Below are 17282 nucleotides of genomic sequence, written 5' to 3'. Positions count from 1 at the left end.
CCCTTTAATATTAAAATTTTGATTTAGCCACCATTTTAATTATATAAATTTATAATTTCTATTAGGATTTAGCTAATATATACTTATATGCCTATTTTTAGACACATAATAAAATTATAAACTAAAAAAATGTTTATAAAAAATAATATAAAATTTAAATTATCAATACATTTATTTTATATTTATTAAAATAAAATATTTAAAATTTTCTATTATTAACAACCTTAACTAATGTCATTATCACACAGATTAACTAAACCGTTTTTATTATACATAGATTCCGCTATTTTACTTCAATTAAATCACGTCGTCAATATAGTTAGTGGAGGTTCATTACTAAATGTTGACTTGTTTTGTCATGTGAAGCTGTCGTGTCCGACGTGGCTGTGGTTTTCGGGATACCCTCCGTGAAAGATCCCTCTAATGGACCTTTGCTCATCTAAGAAATCACTCTTGATTCTTCACTCCTCTCTCTCTCTCTCTCTCTCTCTCTCTCTCTCACCGCCCTAGCTACTTGGTAGTTGGTACCTTACCCCAATGTTCATGGTAGGGTTTTAACTATAACAGCGGATTCAAGCTTCCGTTCTCTTTACATGGAGCTCAAAAAGGGAAAGCTTGTCAGGTATGCTTTTTCCTTTTCGGAACACTCGTTTCGATATTTATCAACATTTGTTTGAAAATATTGATCCGAATGAAGTAAATGAAATTTCTCGATTCTTGGTCTTTATAAAATACAATGGGTCTCATTCAGTTGTATTCAGACGTGGATTAAGAAACCATTTTGCTGCAAATGAGAACAGTGAATATAAGCATTAACTCTATCCAGTGATGGAATAAATTTTGAACCTTGAAGCTTCTACAACGAGCTCCTTGGTAATGCATGAATTTTAATGAATTTCATTAATTTATTACTTTGTTCTTCTGGTGGTTCTTTCTGATTCGGTAAACACTGATCATTAGTTTCATTTGAGAACAGTGTATTGTATGTTCTAATAATTTAAGATTTTAGGTTTTACTCGGACGGTAAAAAGCAGAAAGAACCATTGTGGAGAGCAACTGAACCACCAACACATGAGAAGTCATCCTCTGGATACAAGGTTGCCTCGTCTTCCTTGCATAAAGCTAGCAATGTATTTCCATCAGGAAAGAATATATTTGCCGAAACATTTAGAAGTCGAGGATCTAAGGTATTCCCCGAAGATCATGAGCCATGGACCAAAATAATTCTTGACCCGGGCAGTGAGATTGTCCTGAAATGGAACCGGATTTTCATAGTTTCATGCTTGGTTGCTCTTTTTATTGATCCACTTTACTTCTATTTGCCTAGTGTCAGAGGGAATACAATGTCTGCGTGTGTGCGGACAGACCTAACATTACGGATTATTGTGACCTTTCTTCGGACTATTGCTGACATCTTTTATCTGTTGCACCTAATAATTAAGTTCAGAACAGCATATATCGCACCGAGTTCACGGGTTTTTGGCAGGGGTGAACTAGTCATGGACCCAAAGAAAATTGCAAGGAGATATATTAGATCTGATTTCTTCATTGACGTTATTGCCACACTACCTCTACCACAGGTGTGTTGTTCTCTTGTTCCTAAGTAAAATATGCTGGAAACTTCTCTTGCAACCAATCTTTGATTTTTGCAGGTTTAAATGGGAAAATTTAATCAAGAAAAATAATTTTTTTGCACAAATATATTATCTTAAGGAAATGAATAGATTTCTTTACCATTGTCAGCATGGATATATGGGCACTATGATGAAAAAACATACTAGATAAATCTAACCATGTACACCCTCTGCGGACTTTTAAGTGTCACTATTGATAGTGATTTCTTAAGATGTGTTTATATAGAATGTGACAGTTAAAATTGGACAGAGGCAGTGGGTTTTTAGCCCTTATCCACCCGACACTAACATCTTGACCTGAAATAAATGAACTAAGCACATTATCTCATTTGGAGTGACTTAGTCAAGCTTAAGATTTGATTCATCTGTAGTGTCAAAATTTGCTCAAGGTTTGATACCAGATTCATGGTTTAAGCCTGTTGATTTTACATTTGATGACATGGTGTAGATGTCCCAGAAATTGAGTGCTATTCTCCTGTCGGATGTTTTAGCCTTGGTTCATAAATTAACTAAACTTTTTGAAAGCTAACCAAAACTTTTCAATTTGATGCTTAATGCTTTTGCTCTCTATTGCTATTTACTTTAATAAGTTTGAAGAATATCAGTTTGAAATGGTGCTTTATACAGTAGTGCATATAGTAGACAACATCAGAAGTTGATGGAACATTCTAAAACATAGTCACTAAAATGACTCCAATGTGAGGCATTGTCTATGTAGTTTCTTATTTTTTATTGGTGTTTATGTGCTGTACTTAGTTATTTTAACTTTTTTAGAGCATTTGTGTATGTTTAAACTTTTAAGTCTCTGGAACATGTGACAATTGGATAATAGCCGATTGAAGTTTTGGTTTTCAGATGGTCATCTGGTTTATTATACCAGCAACAAGAAGCCCTCAGACTGATCATAAGAATAATGCTCTGGCATTGATTGTTTTGCTTCAATATGTTCCGAGATTATATTTGATCTTTCCATTAAGTTCTCAAATAATCAAGGCAACAGGAGTGGTTACAAAGACTGCCTGGGGAGGAGCTGCATATAATCTGCTATTGTATATGTTGGCTAGTCATGTACGTAGGTTTGATTGATTTTATCTCTTGATAATATAGGCATCTCTTCCCCCCCCCCCCCCCCCCTTCTCTTCCCCCTCCCCCATTTGTGGATTCTTCCGCTGATATGTTGTTAGGGATTTGGATATTACGGGGTGTCGAAAGTCCTACATCAAGTAAAATGGGATGCTTGATATTGTATTTAAGAATAGCGGTTCTTTCCCCTTAATAGCTAGCTTTTAAGATGTGGTTCTCCACTTTCCTTAGGTACAGAAAGGGCTACCTATAGGTTGGATTATGGTGAATACCGAATACTAATAGTCAATATCCGAGTGGCTACCACTGGGTCAATGTCTATAGAGTGAAGCCACTATGGACATTGGTTCTCTAAGGTAGCGTTTGGTCGAGAGACAGAGACTAAGAGACAGAGATTGAAATAAATCTCAGTATTCTGTTTGGTACAAAGTGGGAGACAGAAATTGAAACAAGAATGAAATTCTAACTTAATTTGTACAAAAGGTAAAATTGGAATTAATTAATTGAAATGAGGATATTTTAGGTATAAAATGTTATTAAAGTTTCAGTCTTCATCTCTAAAAATTTTAGTTTCCTGTGTCCCTACTTTTTGGAGGTACTGAAATACTGAAATTTTAGAGACAAAGACAGAAATTTTAGTACCAGTTTCTGAACCAACAAACATGATATTAAGTCTCAGTCTCTGTCTCAGTACCTCAAAACAAATGCTACCTAAGGGTGTATTGTTAGGGGCTTGGGTATTATGGGGTGTCAAAAGTCCAACATCGAGTATTACAAGATGCTTGATGTTGTATTTAAGAATAGTGGTTTTACCCCTTAATAGCTAGCTTTTAAGGTGTGGTTCTCCTAGGTACTTAACATATACACAAAAGAGAGTTATCTAAATTCATTAAAATGTAATGGATTATGTGTAATTTTCTACTATCATAATGCACGCGTCTATTTGGTTGCAGGTTTTAGGGGCATCATGGTACCTTTTGTCTGTGGATCGGTATACTACATGCTGGAAATCAATTTGCAAAAAAGAACCTAATCCTGAGAAATGCTTCAGTTACCTGGACTGCAGTTTTACTAATAACATGCAGCGCAGGATATGGGCAAATACTACAAATGTGTTTAACAGATGTGATCCCAATAATGATATTGATTTCAAGTTTGGAATATTTGAAAGTGCTGTGAAAAAGCAAGTGGTCTCTTCAAACTTCATCCCAAAATACTTTTATTGTTTGTGGTGGGGGTTGCAGCAGTTAAGGTAACGGCTTGGCACTTCCATTGCATAAATCTTCAAAATAATTTTATACTGCAACGTTACTATTAAAATAACAAGGTTTTGGATTGAAAGGGAGAAAAAATATAACATACATACTATGATTATGTGAAAGTATATTTATATAAAGAAGACATGGTAGATGTCATATAATACAAATCATTATGATGTGTTAGGATGCATAGGAGGGGAGGATACATTAAGGAATGGGTGAGAAATATTCAAGCTAATCACTGGCAGCATGATGTATTGTGAATGTGGCAACAGAAAATGGTAGGAGGGGATTTCAATTTTATGCAAGTGGATGTAGAGAAGGGGTCGACATTTATTCAGTGAGGATTTGTTATATTCACCGTTATTTGGTTTAGGGGACAGAAATAGAAACTAAGGGTATTTTGGGGTGAAAAGTCTTGTAGCTATCTCTGCCAGCTTGGCAGAGTAGTGGTGTATGGCCATTTTGAAACGTAGGGAGTAGATTTGAGGTTGTAGTCCCGCTTTCTGTAGTTAATGGGTTGAGGTACTTAGAGTAGTTGGTCAATATAGCAGATGACAAGGGGAATACTAGGGTTTGGCAAGTCACATTGACCAAGAATTCCCATTAATTCCTTGTCATTCTTTCATCTAGTCCTTCTTAATTCCCCAACCTTTTATGTCACATTACTATTATAAATTGGATCAATAATTTAACGTTCCATCTTGAATTTGGATCCAGGATTCCTAATTTGTTTTAAGAAAGCAATTAGTGTATAATGAGGGATTAATTCTTTAGCGAGCTCCATGGGCTTTCAAAGCAAAAGAAACTGAGTTAACATTTGTGCTTGGAATTTTGTGAATATTTTACTGGTTGAATGCTCAATTGCTCATTCTTTTGCTCTGTTTGACACTTTCAGCTCTTATGGGCAGAACCTAGACACAAGCACTTTCATTGGAGAAACATCCTTTGCTATTCTTATTGCGATCATGGGTCTTGTATTATTTTCCCATTTGATTGGGAACATGCAGGTACTTGCAGTCATTCCGTTCTGACTCTTTTTTTATAATTTTGAGATGTAAATAAACATTCACGGTATGTTATGATTAACTATCGGCTAAATATTTCTTTGAAATCATTAGCTTTTAATTAGAATTGGTTTTAAATTTTTTACTGAACAAACCTACTTTTATTTGTTATTTTTAATGTTGTTTTGGTGCATTCTGAACGAGCTCTAAATCTTGGAATGACAAGAATTAGGAAAATGTAGTGTATTGCACTTATCTCTAGGACTGTGCTAAGGAAAGGCGTTGAGACAATATTCGGAAGCATACCACTTTCGTTCAGTAAAACATGCACTAAGTCTTACTTGGAAGTGAAAATTGGAAACTATACTAGTCTATGATTTAAGTATCTTCTCATACTAAATGACTGGACAGTAGATGATGTAAACCATAGAATTCAATTTAGGTGGATGTAATGGATGGGTCCTACAGGTAATAGGATCCTGGTGGGAATAATTTATGATGTTCCATAGACATTCTTGTTATTCCGCCCTGATTTTTAAACAATTTTTATGGGATAGATTAGATATTTGGCATCTATTTAGTCATTTAGTGGAAAGCTCATGATATTTTTAGAGGACTTTTTCTCAGATGTATTGAGAAATTAGAAAACTGTGCTTTATAAATTGTTCTCTTTTGATTGTTTCTTGCTCTTGTCTGGACGATTTCTTATGCTCCATCTCCTTGTATTATTTTCTCTGTCTTGATGATATTCTTTTATCCCAAAAAATGAAATTCTATATAATAGAAAGAAATTTAGAAGACCTTATTAGAATATGAGCCGGAGGGTAACTCTAGTGTCTATGTAACTAGCTGAGCTGACATAAAAATTGGAACGTGAGAATCTTATGGTCTTTTGGAATGTGAATATTTTTATGCGGTGTAAGGAGGGTCAGTATGGTGTGTATTCGGAGGCCTTGTGCTTGTGAAATTACCGTGAGTTTGATGTTTCTTTTATCTGCTGCAGTGGCTGATGCTGCACTGGATTCAGCTATCTGTGGCAAGCAGTACAATTGAGTTTTCCAGTTACTTTTTCTTAACACTGGTTCTGTGGTTCCTATCAAATTTCAGTTAATACTGCACAGTAAGTTGAGGCATGAGGAGAATGCTAATTATACAACCCAAAAGCAAGCATCAACCAACTACACTTCTTCCTATCAAATACCATGCCAAATATGCAGAGAGAGAGGAGAGAAAATCAGGGAAAAGGGTAGTTGGTTGTTGCTTTTTTGTGGGTTGTAAAATTAGCATTTTGTGAGAAATTACATATGTATACTATGTGTGCAACTTTGGGTACAAGAGGGATTAACTCCTAGATGGAGTGCTGCTAATTAGTTAATAAACACTGTAGTTACCTAAGATTAAATAGTAATTAGGCTACATATTTTACCTGTGCTTGATTTAAAAATTAATATCAAATGTCAATAAGCAAGATACTATAAGGCTTTTGTGTATGTTTCTTTGGAATCTTGGTATTTGACAATAGCTGTATGAGCTATATGTATTTTTTTTGTACACTACACAAGGTCAAGTAGGTCGTCTGGCTTGACTTGTTTACAATGACCCACAATATGCATATATCTCACAATGGTCTGTTTATTTGTTTATTTATTTATTATTATTTTGTGACTTTTATTTGTATAGACATATTTGCAATCAATTACTATAAGGCTTGAGGAGTGGAGACTTAAGCGAAGAGACACAGAGGAATGGATGAGGCATCGCCAGCTCCCTGAAGATTTAAGAAGCCGTGTTAGACGATTTGTTCAATATAAATGGCTTGCAACTCGTGGAGTTGATGAAGAAACCATTCTACGTGCATTACCTGCAGATCTCCGCCGCGATATCCAGCGCCACCTATGCTTAGACCTTGTTCGGCGAGTATGAATTTTGGTGGCTATTTTAGCTTTCATTTTATATATTATCATTTTATAGTAATTGTAATGGCTCACTTAGTATTAATTTGGTTGCCATCTTATCTTTTAATTATTATTCAACTTTGATTGGAAGATTACTTCTGTATTAAGACCGCTGAAGATAACAATGATGTTAGGTATAAAATGTACGATATAAGCATTTAACAAATTTCTTTTTCAATTTATTTTAGGTTCCATTCTTCTCACAGATGGATGATCAACTTCTTGATGCAATATGTGAGCGGCTGGTATCTTCTCTCAGCACTCTAGGTACCTACATTGTTCGCGAGGGAGACCCTGTTACTGAAATGCTCTTCATTATCAGAGGTAGATTGGATAGTTCTACTACAAATGGTGGCCGGACCGGTTTCTTCAACTCAATCATACTGAGGCCTGGGGATTTTTGTGGTGAGGAACTACTTTCTTGGGCTTTACTACCAAGATCAACCACAAACTTACCATCCTCAACTAGGACAGTTAAAGCCCTAAGCGAGGTAGAAGCTTTTGCTCTTCGAGCGGAGGACCTCAAGTTTGTAGCTAATCAATTTAGGCGCCTCCACAGTAAGAAGCTGCAGCACACCTTCCGATTTTACTCCCACCACTGGAGAACTTGGGCAGCCTGCTTTATTCAGGCTGCTTGGCGACGGTACAAGAAAAGGATGTCTGCCAAAGACCTCAGTTTGAGGGAATCCATTCCTTCAGATGAGACCGCGGTCAGTGAGCGAGTAGACGATGAAGAGGAATACCCTGCCGGCTCGAATTCATCTCAGACTAAATTGAACCTTGGGGTAACAATACTTGCTTCAATGTTCGCGGCTAACACAAGAAGGGGTGCTTTGAAGATAAAAGATGACCTGCCTAAGTTACCGAAACCCGAAGAACCTGACTTTTCTACCGAAGCTGACGATTAGTTATGCTTAGTGGCAGTTGGTTTTTCAGATTTAGCTTCAATCTATATTCCATTCGGTGAAGATAATTATCAGGGAGTACATGCAAACCCTGCTTGGCTTAGTGGTTTTTCTGATTGTTGTAGATATTGTAGGCTTTCTTCATCTGAGGAAGTCATGTAATGTTGTACAATGTACTCATGTAAAATTCTTATAGTGAAGGAGGAGAAAGTGGAAAGGGAGAGACGGTTATTTCGTTTCTCAAATTATAACATATCATCCTTCAAGACTCGAGGGAAAAAAGCTCATTTATAATATAACAGAAGTTGGGACGCATTTAAAATGTTCCAGTTAAAAATTGGATCAGTATTGTAGTAAAATTAAATCACATTTTTTCTTGCAATAAATCTAATGGTTCAGAGCATGATAATGTAATACCTGAAACTTGATCATCACCATGGAATTTAAGTTGTAGGTAAATTTAAATCTTAAAATCTCTAGAATCACAAGATTGCATGAAATGACATAAATAACTGTTTGACTTGTCCTTGGAGTCACATTAAAAATTACTAGAATCTGCATTTTTTTTTTACTTGACTAAACCCTTGTTTGTAGATTTATATGTTGAATTTAATAAATAAATACATAATATAAAAAATAAAATTTAACATAAATACATAATGCATACAATATTCGATTTTGACATAAAATTATATAAATTTAAATTGAATTGGGAGAGTTATATAAATTTAGATGAGTTTTGTTATTGTGTTGTCGGTGGTTCTCGTTTCATTTCCTTTTTCAAGATTATTTGGAACCACAACTGCCTCTCTCTCAGGAAGTTGGTGAAGTTGAAATAAATAATTCCTTTTCAACACATGAATCGCTAATAAAAAGTAAGAATTATCACAAGTATGCTGAAGGTGATTTTTCACAATATTTGTTTGATTGTTATCTATCATCCTAAATTTGCAATGTGTTGCTTTATATTCATAGACTCTCATCTTATTTATAAGGTGAGTAATACGAGTAAAAGTGTAAAATATTGCTTAAAGAGTTTTTGAAGAGATAATACTCAATTTGGTCTCTGAACTTACACGCGAGTCTCAATTTAGTCTCTGAGGTTTCAATTGTCTCTATTTAGTCCCCGAAGTTTATAAACGTGCCTCATATTAACCCATGAGACCATTTTTAGTATAAAAACGTTAATAGAGCGCTGTTGTAGACTATCACATGTCACGTTAAAACTTGTAAAATGATACAGTTTTGATTTTGACATTTAAATAGCTCAAAAAGGCATCGTATTACTTATTTTATTAGGTAAAATTTTAATAAACACCATTTAGGATGTTGTTTTTAGGTTATTTGAGTGCCAAAACTAAAACGACATCATTTTACAAAGTTTAGTATGACATCCGGCTGTCACGACTAAATAGAGGTAATTGAAATTTCAGGAACTAAATTGAAACTCACATGTAAGTTCAGGGACCAAATTGAGTATTATCTCGTTTTTGAATTAGACATTTCATACTTTCATATTTTATTTGTACAAATTGTAAAATTACTTTTTAAACCTTATCTACACCTTTGTATATCGATTTCTAAATTTTCCATGTATTTTTTTTGTAATTTTGGTATTTGTTATTTTACCAAATAATATATAATCTACATCTTGATGAATTTGAGATAGCATTAATTAATTTCTTCTTTAAAGGACTGCATCAATTCCTTGTAAACCCAGTTTAATAAAGCTATATAGATTATGAACTCTTTAGTGGGTAGACATCGAAATGCTTCAATAACTATAACCAAAATTTGCATCTAATTGGAGTCAGAGAAGACCACACAATATTAAAAATGTTTGTCATACTAATTCTATAATCAAACAATTATGTTAGAACCCTTTCATACAAATTAAATAAATAAGCTCTAATAACAAATGTAAGTTTAAAGACTATAATTAATAATTAGTCCAAAATCACTCAATACTGAACAATCTCACGCAATATTTTCTTTTGCATAAACCAATACATATTTCATTTCATAGAACCTAGGGCACTTACATTACATCTCTTTATATAGATTTGGAATGGTTAATAAAAAAATATCTTAACGACTAAGAAAGTAACATTATTGATCGTGAAGGCAATTTGCATGTGTTAAATTCATCTTGTATTTGCCTTTCATGACTTGTTAAACTTGCCTATGTGTGTTATATTGAGGTTTAAGAATTTTTTGGAGAACTCTACTCCTCTCTCTTCTTCCTGCTTCTATTCTTTCTAACTCAACCTTTACACCAAACCTAAAATCAACATTTTGATAACACAATCCTCATTATTGAATCTTTCAAAATGTCTAATTCAAATAATTAAACCTCCGTTAACCAAAGATTCAAACCTACAACTCAAGAATCATAAACCAACTCCTCAATTAATCAATCAAATCTTTGAACCTCATAACCAAACAATTTCATCATCATCAATACATACATATATCAACATCATTTAGAGTTCACTTGGTACTTCGCATTTAGCCTTTCACCTAAACTATTTCACCTCACCCTTTGGTTTTCTTCAACCTTTATCAACCATATCGCTCCCTCTAATTCCTAAGAATTTATTGAATTCTTGAAGCAGATTTGGCGTTCTGGTATATGTGAGTGAGGCTGGTTTTTCCCTCCCTATACCTATTTATAGGTGCGGACGAGTGAAGGTTGTAGTGAAGAGTGGTTTTCTCCTACACTCGGATACTCGAACTCATTTAGTTGGAGTTTTTAAATTCAAACTCTTAACTTTCAAAATGTTTTAAATAAGCCCTCGAAGAATTATAAAATTACACATCACAAACAAAATATAAAAATCCAATAGTTACAATTTTAACCGCATAAAAGTCGAATTTTAAATAATAAAAATTATGGGGTCAAAGCTTAATTCATTTTGTACTACCCCTTATATTTAAATTTTTAAATGCATAAATGCTAATATAATCTTTAATCATTTTCTTTTGAAGAGAAAAAATGGGTTAATCTCTATTTTTAAAAATTTAAATATTAGGTTTTAATTAGAATTAAATTCCCTAAGTTTAGGTTTAGATTAGGTCTCTAGGTTTTTCAGTTCTTTCTTCTAGGTTTAGCTTTTATCCTTTAAGTTTATGCATGTCTCTTTGATTTTTTGTAACATTCAAGATTTTCAAGCTTGTTTCTTTCAATTTCTAGTAGTGGGTCTCTCCTTTATTTGATAAATTTGGATTTGTCACAAGGAAGAACATATTTTTGTTTGGTTTTCTTCTCTTTCTTTTAACCTTACTTTAATCCGTTAATGTGAATTAGTACTCAAAATAGTTCCTGAAATTTAAAAATAAACTCAATTTAGTCCCTTAAATTTCAATTGACTCAATTTAAATCTTTAATTTTTAATAAGTAACTCATGTTAGTCCTTCTATTAATCTCCTTTAACGGCACGCATACTTGGAACATTAAGCGACACATGGACCGAACACCTAGCCTTATTAAACGACGTCGTTTTTTCCTTGGCGCGTAATCTCTTTTCAAACGACATCGTTTTAGCTATTTTAGGGTTAAAATATAACAACACTTCATTACCAATGATCAAACCACTCAAACAGGGAAACTCTTCTTCTTCTTTTTCTTCCTCATTCTCTCGTGAAGGTTGTGGTAGGCTTAGAGAAGGGGGGTTGAATCTATGCCTTCCTTTTAAGTTGCTGTTATTATCCTTTTAAAACAAACTTTCAGTTTAGGTTCTATTTGAACTCAGTAGCAAAAATTTATGAGACAATTTATTTTTGTCTCATGAATATCAGAAAACAGAACTCAGCAGAGAAGAGAAAAGCTAACACCAGCATGTATCCTGGTTCGGTTGCCTTGTGCTATGCAACCTACATCCAGTCTCCTCCACAACTATGGAAGAATTTCACTATAGTTAACAGTATTACATACACCAATTTCACAGGATTTACCCAATCCTTTCACACTCAAGTTCTAACCTAACTTGACATTGGTTATGCTAATACCTAACTAATCACTCTTAGTGCTAACCCAACTAAGAAAGGGATACCTTACAGGTACAAGATACAAGACATTTAACCAACCTAAAGAAATCAGAAAATAACTCTAGGCTTTTCTCTCAAGTGTTTCTCTTAGCCTTTTTTCACTCATGGCTTTTTTCTTAAACTTTCTCACAATGCCTTTTCTCACAAGAAATTACAGAAAGATAAACATTAAAAAGTACATTACAATCAGTAAAACATGAAGGAGATTGATTTCATCAATAGCCTTTGTGCTATGCAAAAAACCAGATTGGCAAGCCTCTGATTCAGTTCTTCATACTGGCGGAATGCACCTTTGATTAGGTTACACTGTCCAGTTAGTTGAACTTCTTCAAAGAACTCTCTCAGAATAAAACCTCTATTCACTGGTTTTCTCTCCTTGCTTCTGAATGAGCAGAAAGTCTTCTTTTATCTCCTTGCATGTTGCTTGGTTCTTCTTCCAAGGTCAACGCCTTGAGCCTTGAGCTTCACCAACCCGCAGAGTCACTTTTCCTCATTAAACCTTAGAGTAGAAACTTTTCTTCTGACTTCTTCATCTTGACCGAAAGCCATAAAACAGCAACCATAGAAATCTTCCTATGGTCAACTTGATCTTAGCCCTTGAAAAACAACTTAGTCCCCAAGTCATGTTTAAGACCGTGGATACACAGCAGAGAAGAACAGAAAATAACTTTCCTTTGTATCCCATTTCGGACAGAGCAGAGAGTTGGGAAGAAGAGAAGAAGATCTGATGCATGCAAGAGGAAATGGGTTACCTTTAACCTAAACTTGATTTGGTTTGAACTTGTTGAAATGACTTCTGCCTTTCAAGCTTAATTTCTCTTTCTTGCTTCTTTGGTGTTTTGCTTAGGGAGGAACCTCTCTCTCTTTCTCTTTCTTACTTTTCTGAAGCTCTGATTTGACTATGACAAAAGAGAGGGGAACGTTGCTTTGGTTGGAGCAATATGGAGGGAATTGAAATTAATCTGGGTTTGGTTCGGGTATTCATTTGAGCAACCCATCTGACTTCTTTCTTTCTTTTTTCCTTGGGCTTCTATTTTGTTTTCAGCCCACCATTCCTTTCTGTTTGCTTTTCATTCCATTTGGGCTATAGAATTGGATTTGGCCTGCAACAATAAATAATTAGTAATATACAAATATAATTAATCAACACTAATTATTTATTTTGCTCAAAAATAGTGTTTGTCATCACTAATTAATTTAGTTAATTTCTTAACTCAACATCTCACATGCACCATACTGTGGAAGATCAATGTCGCTGTTAGTGTAGGTCGCCGGCAAAGCTCGTTGCACGCGTTCCCATTTTCTAGGACGAGGAAGAACAACCTGTGCATCACCGTTTCTCCGAAAAATGTTAGTAATGCAAGCATTCTACGTTTGAGTTCAATGTTATGTTTTGTTCTTCTCTTGGTTAGGGTATGCAGGCCATTGATTTTTGCTCTATTTGATGCTCAAATGGAGTGGGTGCAATGTGAAAATAGATAGTTTTAGTTATTGATCCTCTTCTGTTAGGGTTCATTTTTTTTAAAAGATTTGGTTATGATTAATGTTAACTGTGTTACAGAGAAGAAAGCACATCCAAGTTAGTGAAGTCTACCACTTCCAATTACATGTAGGTGCCTCTACCTCCACCTCCACTCACAAAGTTGGATAAGATGCTGCATAAAAAAAGAGCAACTCCGGTGTGGACCCAATGCAAGAAGCTAGTTCTGGGACAACGTCAAAATTGATAGAATTTATGAAATTTGTCTCCATCTCGGATTTCAAAGCACCAAGGAAGAAATAGAGATTAAATTATATTGTCTTTTATGGATGAATTGATAAATGTAATCCAAAGTTGTGTATTTTAAGGTTGTTTTGTGGCTATTTTGTGACAGAAGTTTGTGTCAGTGATTGTTTATATCTTTTGTCATGTCTTGTATAATGCTTTGTTTTGGAACCTTTTAAATAACCCTTTTATTTTGTGTATGTAAAGATGATAGACATTACTCTTGGTTTATCATGTGTTACAATGGTCATTGTTATGACTATGGTTGACCTATAAAATTAGATTCAAGGTTTATTATTATAATTTATTTTGCAATTTAGAAATTTGGTATATATATGACTAATTCATTAATGTTATTTGTAGATTTGTAATATACTTGATCAGTCTCTTATTTATCCTTACCATTTTACTATTACAAGTTTAGTCACAACTTTCAATTTATAAAATCATACATATTTGTAATATTCTCACTGAATTTGCAGGCTTAGTCACAACTTACAATTTACAGAATAGATTTGTATTGAAAAAATATAATTGTAGTGACATTAATTCAATTTCATTCATCACTTTTTTACACCTAAGTCATAGCCAATGATTACAACTACAAACAAAACAAGAGAAAAACTCAAAATACTATTGCATACTTTTAAAATCCTAATTTCAGCTTCTATTGCACTAATCTTTCAACTCACATTTATCTTCCAATACTCAATGCTATTTTTATTTTCATGTCTCACAGTCATGTCTTCTTCTTCCTCGCTATTTGCCCACACAAAAAGTCCACACCATATCTTTTCAGAAGTTTGGAACAACAAGAACCACAAAATAAATTATGCATGTATTGCAAAAAGAAGATATAAATTCAAGAAGGAAGCAATTCAAGAACTTACATTATAGTTTGGACATCCAAAAAATGATCTCTCTGGATTTGCTTATGTTCCAGACCAACGAAGAACATGACGCATCCCACAACCACACCAATGTGGAACCTTTCCAGCTCTAACTCGATTTGAATTCCTTCCCAAACTTCTATGTGAATGAGACCTGTTGCAACTTCTGGAACCTTGACTAGTACTCCTCATCATCTTCTTCAACACCCAAACAACGATATCAATTTGAGAAATTGGCACTTGTTAGGGTTTTATATTCATTAAAAGGGACTAAATTGAGTCTAAAAAATTTTTTTCATGTCAGTAAAATGTTATTAGACCACGTAATGGGTCTACGTGTCACTTAACATTTTAGGTAAGCATGTTGTTAAGAGAGATTAATAGAAGGACTAATGTGAGTCACTTATTAAAAATTGAGAATTTAAACTGAGTCAATTAAAATTTCAAAGACCAAATTAAATCTGTTCTCAAATTTTAGGGATCATTTTGAATATTAACTTTTTTAATGTTAAAAATTTGATGTTATTTGGAATTAGTGTTTTGTCTTTTGTGCATTTATGATATGGTGTTTTTTCATGTTGATGTTTCTTTGAGATTTTATGTCTATTTGTCTATGGAGTAGAGTTTTTGTTTTGGCTTTAGGTAATAAATAAGGTAAATCTTGATTTTGGTTGTTGTTGATGATTAACGATATAAAAATATAATAGTACAAAAAAAATTATTATTAAATTAATTACTATGTATTTATATATAAATATATATTTATATTATTTTTAATATATATTTTATATTTTAATATGTATATTATATGAATAGTTGATTTGGTAGTTAATTTTTAGTATATATATAATGCGATTGTTATCGATAACTAACAATTTGATTGAATTGAAAAGAATAACTCTGACCAACTTTTTATATTCTAATTGGTTGACCGTTAGGATCTTCCAAATTGAATTAACAAACTCTAATAGGCTTTTCATATTTTAATGGTTAATTTATTTGGACAAATTAATCCAATTATGTTAATATTCTTTATGGTTGATGTCTTGATGATCAAGGGATTGAGTTTTGGATAGAATTAATTAGGTTAGTATAACTCCAACTACCTTTTCGAAATTAGTGGTTAACTGGTTGAGACATTACTAATATAGTTAACAAATGCCAATAGATTTTTTAAGTTGGAAAAAAATCATTTAAAATGAGAAAATTGGTAAAACAGTAAATAATGTTTTAATTGTTTTTAAATTTTTTTATTACTTGTAAATTTCATTATTTTGATTTAAGAATTATCAAAGTATTATTTTATTATTTTACAAATTTTTTTATTTTAGAGGAGTTTGATCCTTCATGTTCTAATTTGGACGATTCAACTTATCTTACTCACATAACTTAGACGACAATGATGGATAATTCTAAGTAGTATTTTATGTCGGAATTCTTTTATTACTTTTTGATATGGTCGTCATAAACGAGCTATAACTCGGCATGGTCCGTTATAACTCTTCCATTCATGAGCCATAATTCGGTCAGATAAATGCTCCGTCATAACCGACGACAAAACGGTAACACAATCAAGGGACGTTACCTATCTTTTTGTAACCGACTTTAAATACTAAAGACGTAACAGCCGAGCAGTCTACCATATAAAAGCCAGGTAAAGTATTTTCTTTGGTAAGTAAGATATAGCACAATATACTGACTTAAGTTTCGGAGTGCCTTTGCAGGTATACTCCCCCCCTCATTTGTTCGCGCTATTCACGTCACACCAGAAAGAAAAGCTCGGAATTCAAGGATCGGACGATCAGCCTCAAAGCGCATAAGCTTGGTTGATACCTCTATTTCGCAAGTAAGAACAATTGGCGCCCACCGTGGGGCCGAGGAAATCAAATTTTTCTTTTGGTCCCGTTACCGTTGCTTACGCCCATGGCTGACGTAACACCTCCTTCACTATCCGAACTTATGCGGATGATAGCTGAGCTACAACAAGCCAATCAACGGATGGCCGATGAAAATCAAATAATGGCTGCTCAAATCGCCGAGTTGAATCATGTTCGGATAGAACATGACGAGACTCATCATCAGCAACCAGAAGATAATGAACATCATTCTCAACCATCACACGTCTCGGAGACTATCCGAGCCAACGAAGTTCAACCTGAAGATGACAAGGGAGAGTCTGACGAACTTATGGGACCCTTCACAGAAGAAGTGATGAACTTCGAATTAGCAAAGAGATTCACCTTGCCACTAACCCTCACACCTTATGATGGGCTCGGAGACCCAAAGAATTTTCTCAAAAAGTTCCGATCAATAATGATCGTCAACGGCGCATCAGATATTGTTTTATGCCGCTGTTTTCCAAATTATTTAGACAGTCCTGCACTTGATTGCTTGTGTGCTTTGCCTGCAGGTTCTATCTCGCAATTTCAGCAACTAGCCAAGATATTTGAAGATCACTTCGCCGGATCAGCAATATACCTGCATGATTCTGACTATCTGAATACAATCAAGCAAGGACAAAACGAAAGTTTGAAGGACTATATGACCCGCTTCACAAAAGTTGCCATCAGCATACCCGACCTCCATCCCGAAGTCCATTTGCACGCAATCAAGAGCGGCCTCCGACCTGGGAAGTTCTAGGAAATAATTGCGGTAGCCAAGCCCAAAACCCTTGCCGAGTTCCGGGAGAAAGCCAAAGGCCAAATCGATATCGAGGAGCTCAGACAAGCTCGGAAAT

General features: G+C 34.2%; 1 protein-coding gene across 3 annotated transcripts; it reads left to right on the top strand.

Moving 5' to 3' along the window:
- Window positions 1-315: 315 nt before the first annotated feature.
- LOC112737898 (cyclic nucleotide-gated ion channel 17) lies at window positions 316-8096 on the top strand. Of its 3 annotated transcripts, XM_072211559.1 has the most exons (8): window positions 346-622; window positions 752-873; window positions 1010-1580; window positions 2490-2702; window positions 3671-3969; window positions 4875-4986; window positions 6664-6900; window positions 7127-8096. In XM_072211559.1, exons 3-8 carry the CDS (start codon window positions 1344-1346, stop codon window positions 7844-7846), a joined length of 1818 nt encoding a protein of 605 aa, XP_072067660.1. In that variant the 5' UTR covers window positions 346-622; window positions 752-873; window positions 1010-1343; the 3' UTR covers window positions 7847-8096. The 3 variants fall into 3 exon arrangements, with proteins under 3 accessions (XP_025643833.1, XP_072067660.1, XP_025643834.1); XM_025788048.3 differs by lacking the exon at window positions 752-873 and having other exon boundaries at window positions 316-622; XM_025788049.3 differs by lacking the exons at window positions 752-873; window positions 2490-2702.
- Window positions 8097-17282: the final 9186 nt, after the last annotated feature.

The sequence above is a fragment of the Arachis hypogaea genome, chromosome 13 (assembly GCF_003086295.3).
Source record: "Arachis hypogaea cultivar Tifrunner chromosome 13, arahy.Tifrunner.gnm2.J5K5, whole genome shotgun sequence".
Lineage (NCBI taxonomy): Eukaryota > Viridiplantae > Streptophyta > Magnoliopsida > Fabales > Fabaceae > Arachis > Arachis hypogaea.
The sequence above is the reverse complement of the archived record's forward strand: the minus strand, read 5'-3'. Positions and strand labels throughout refer to the sequence as shown.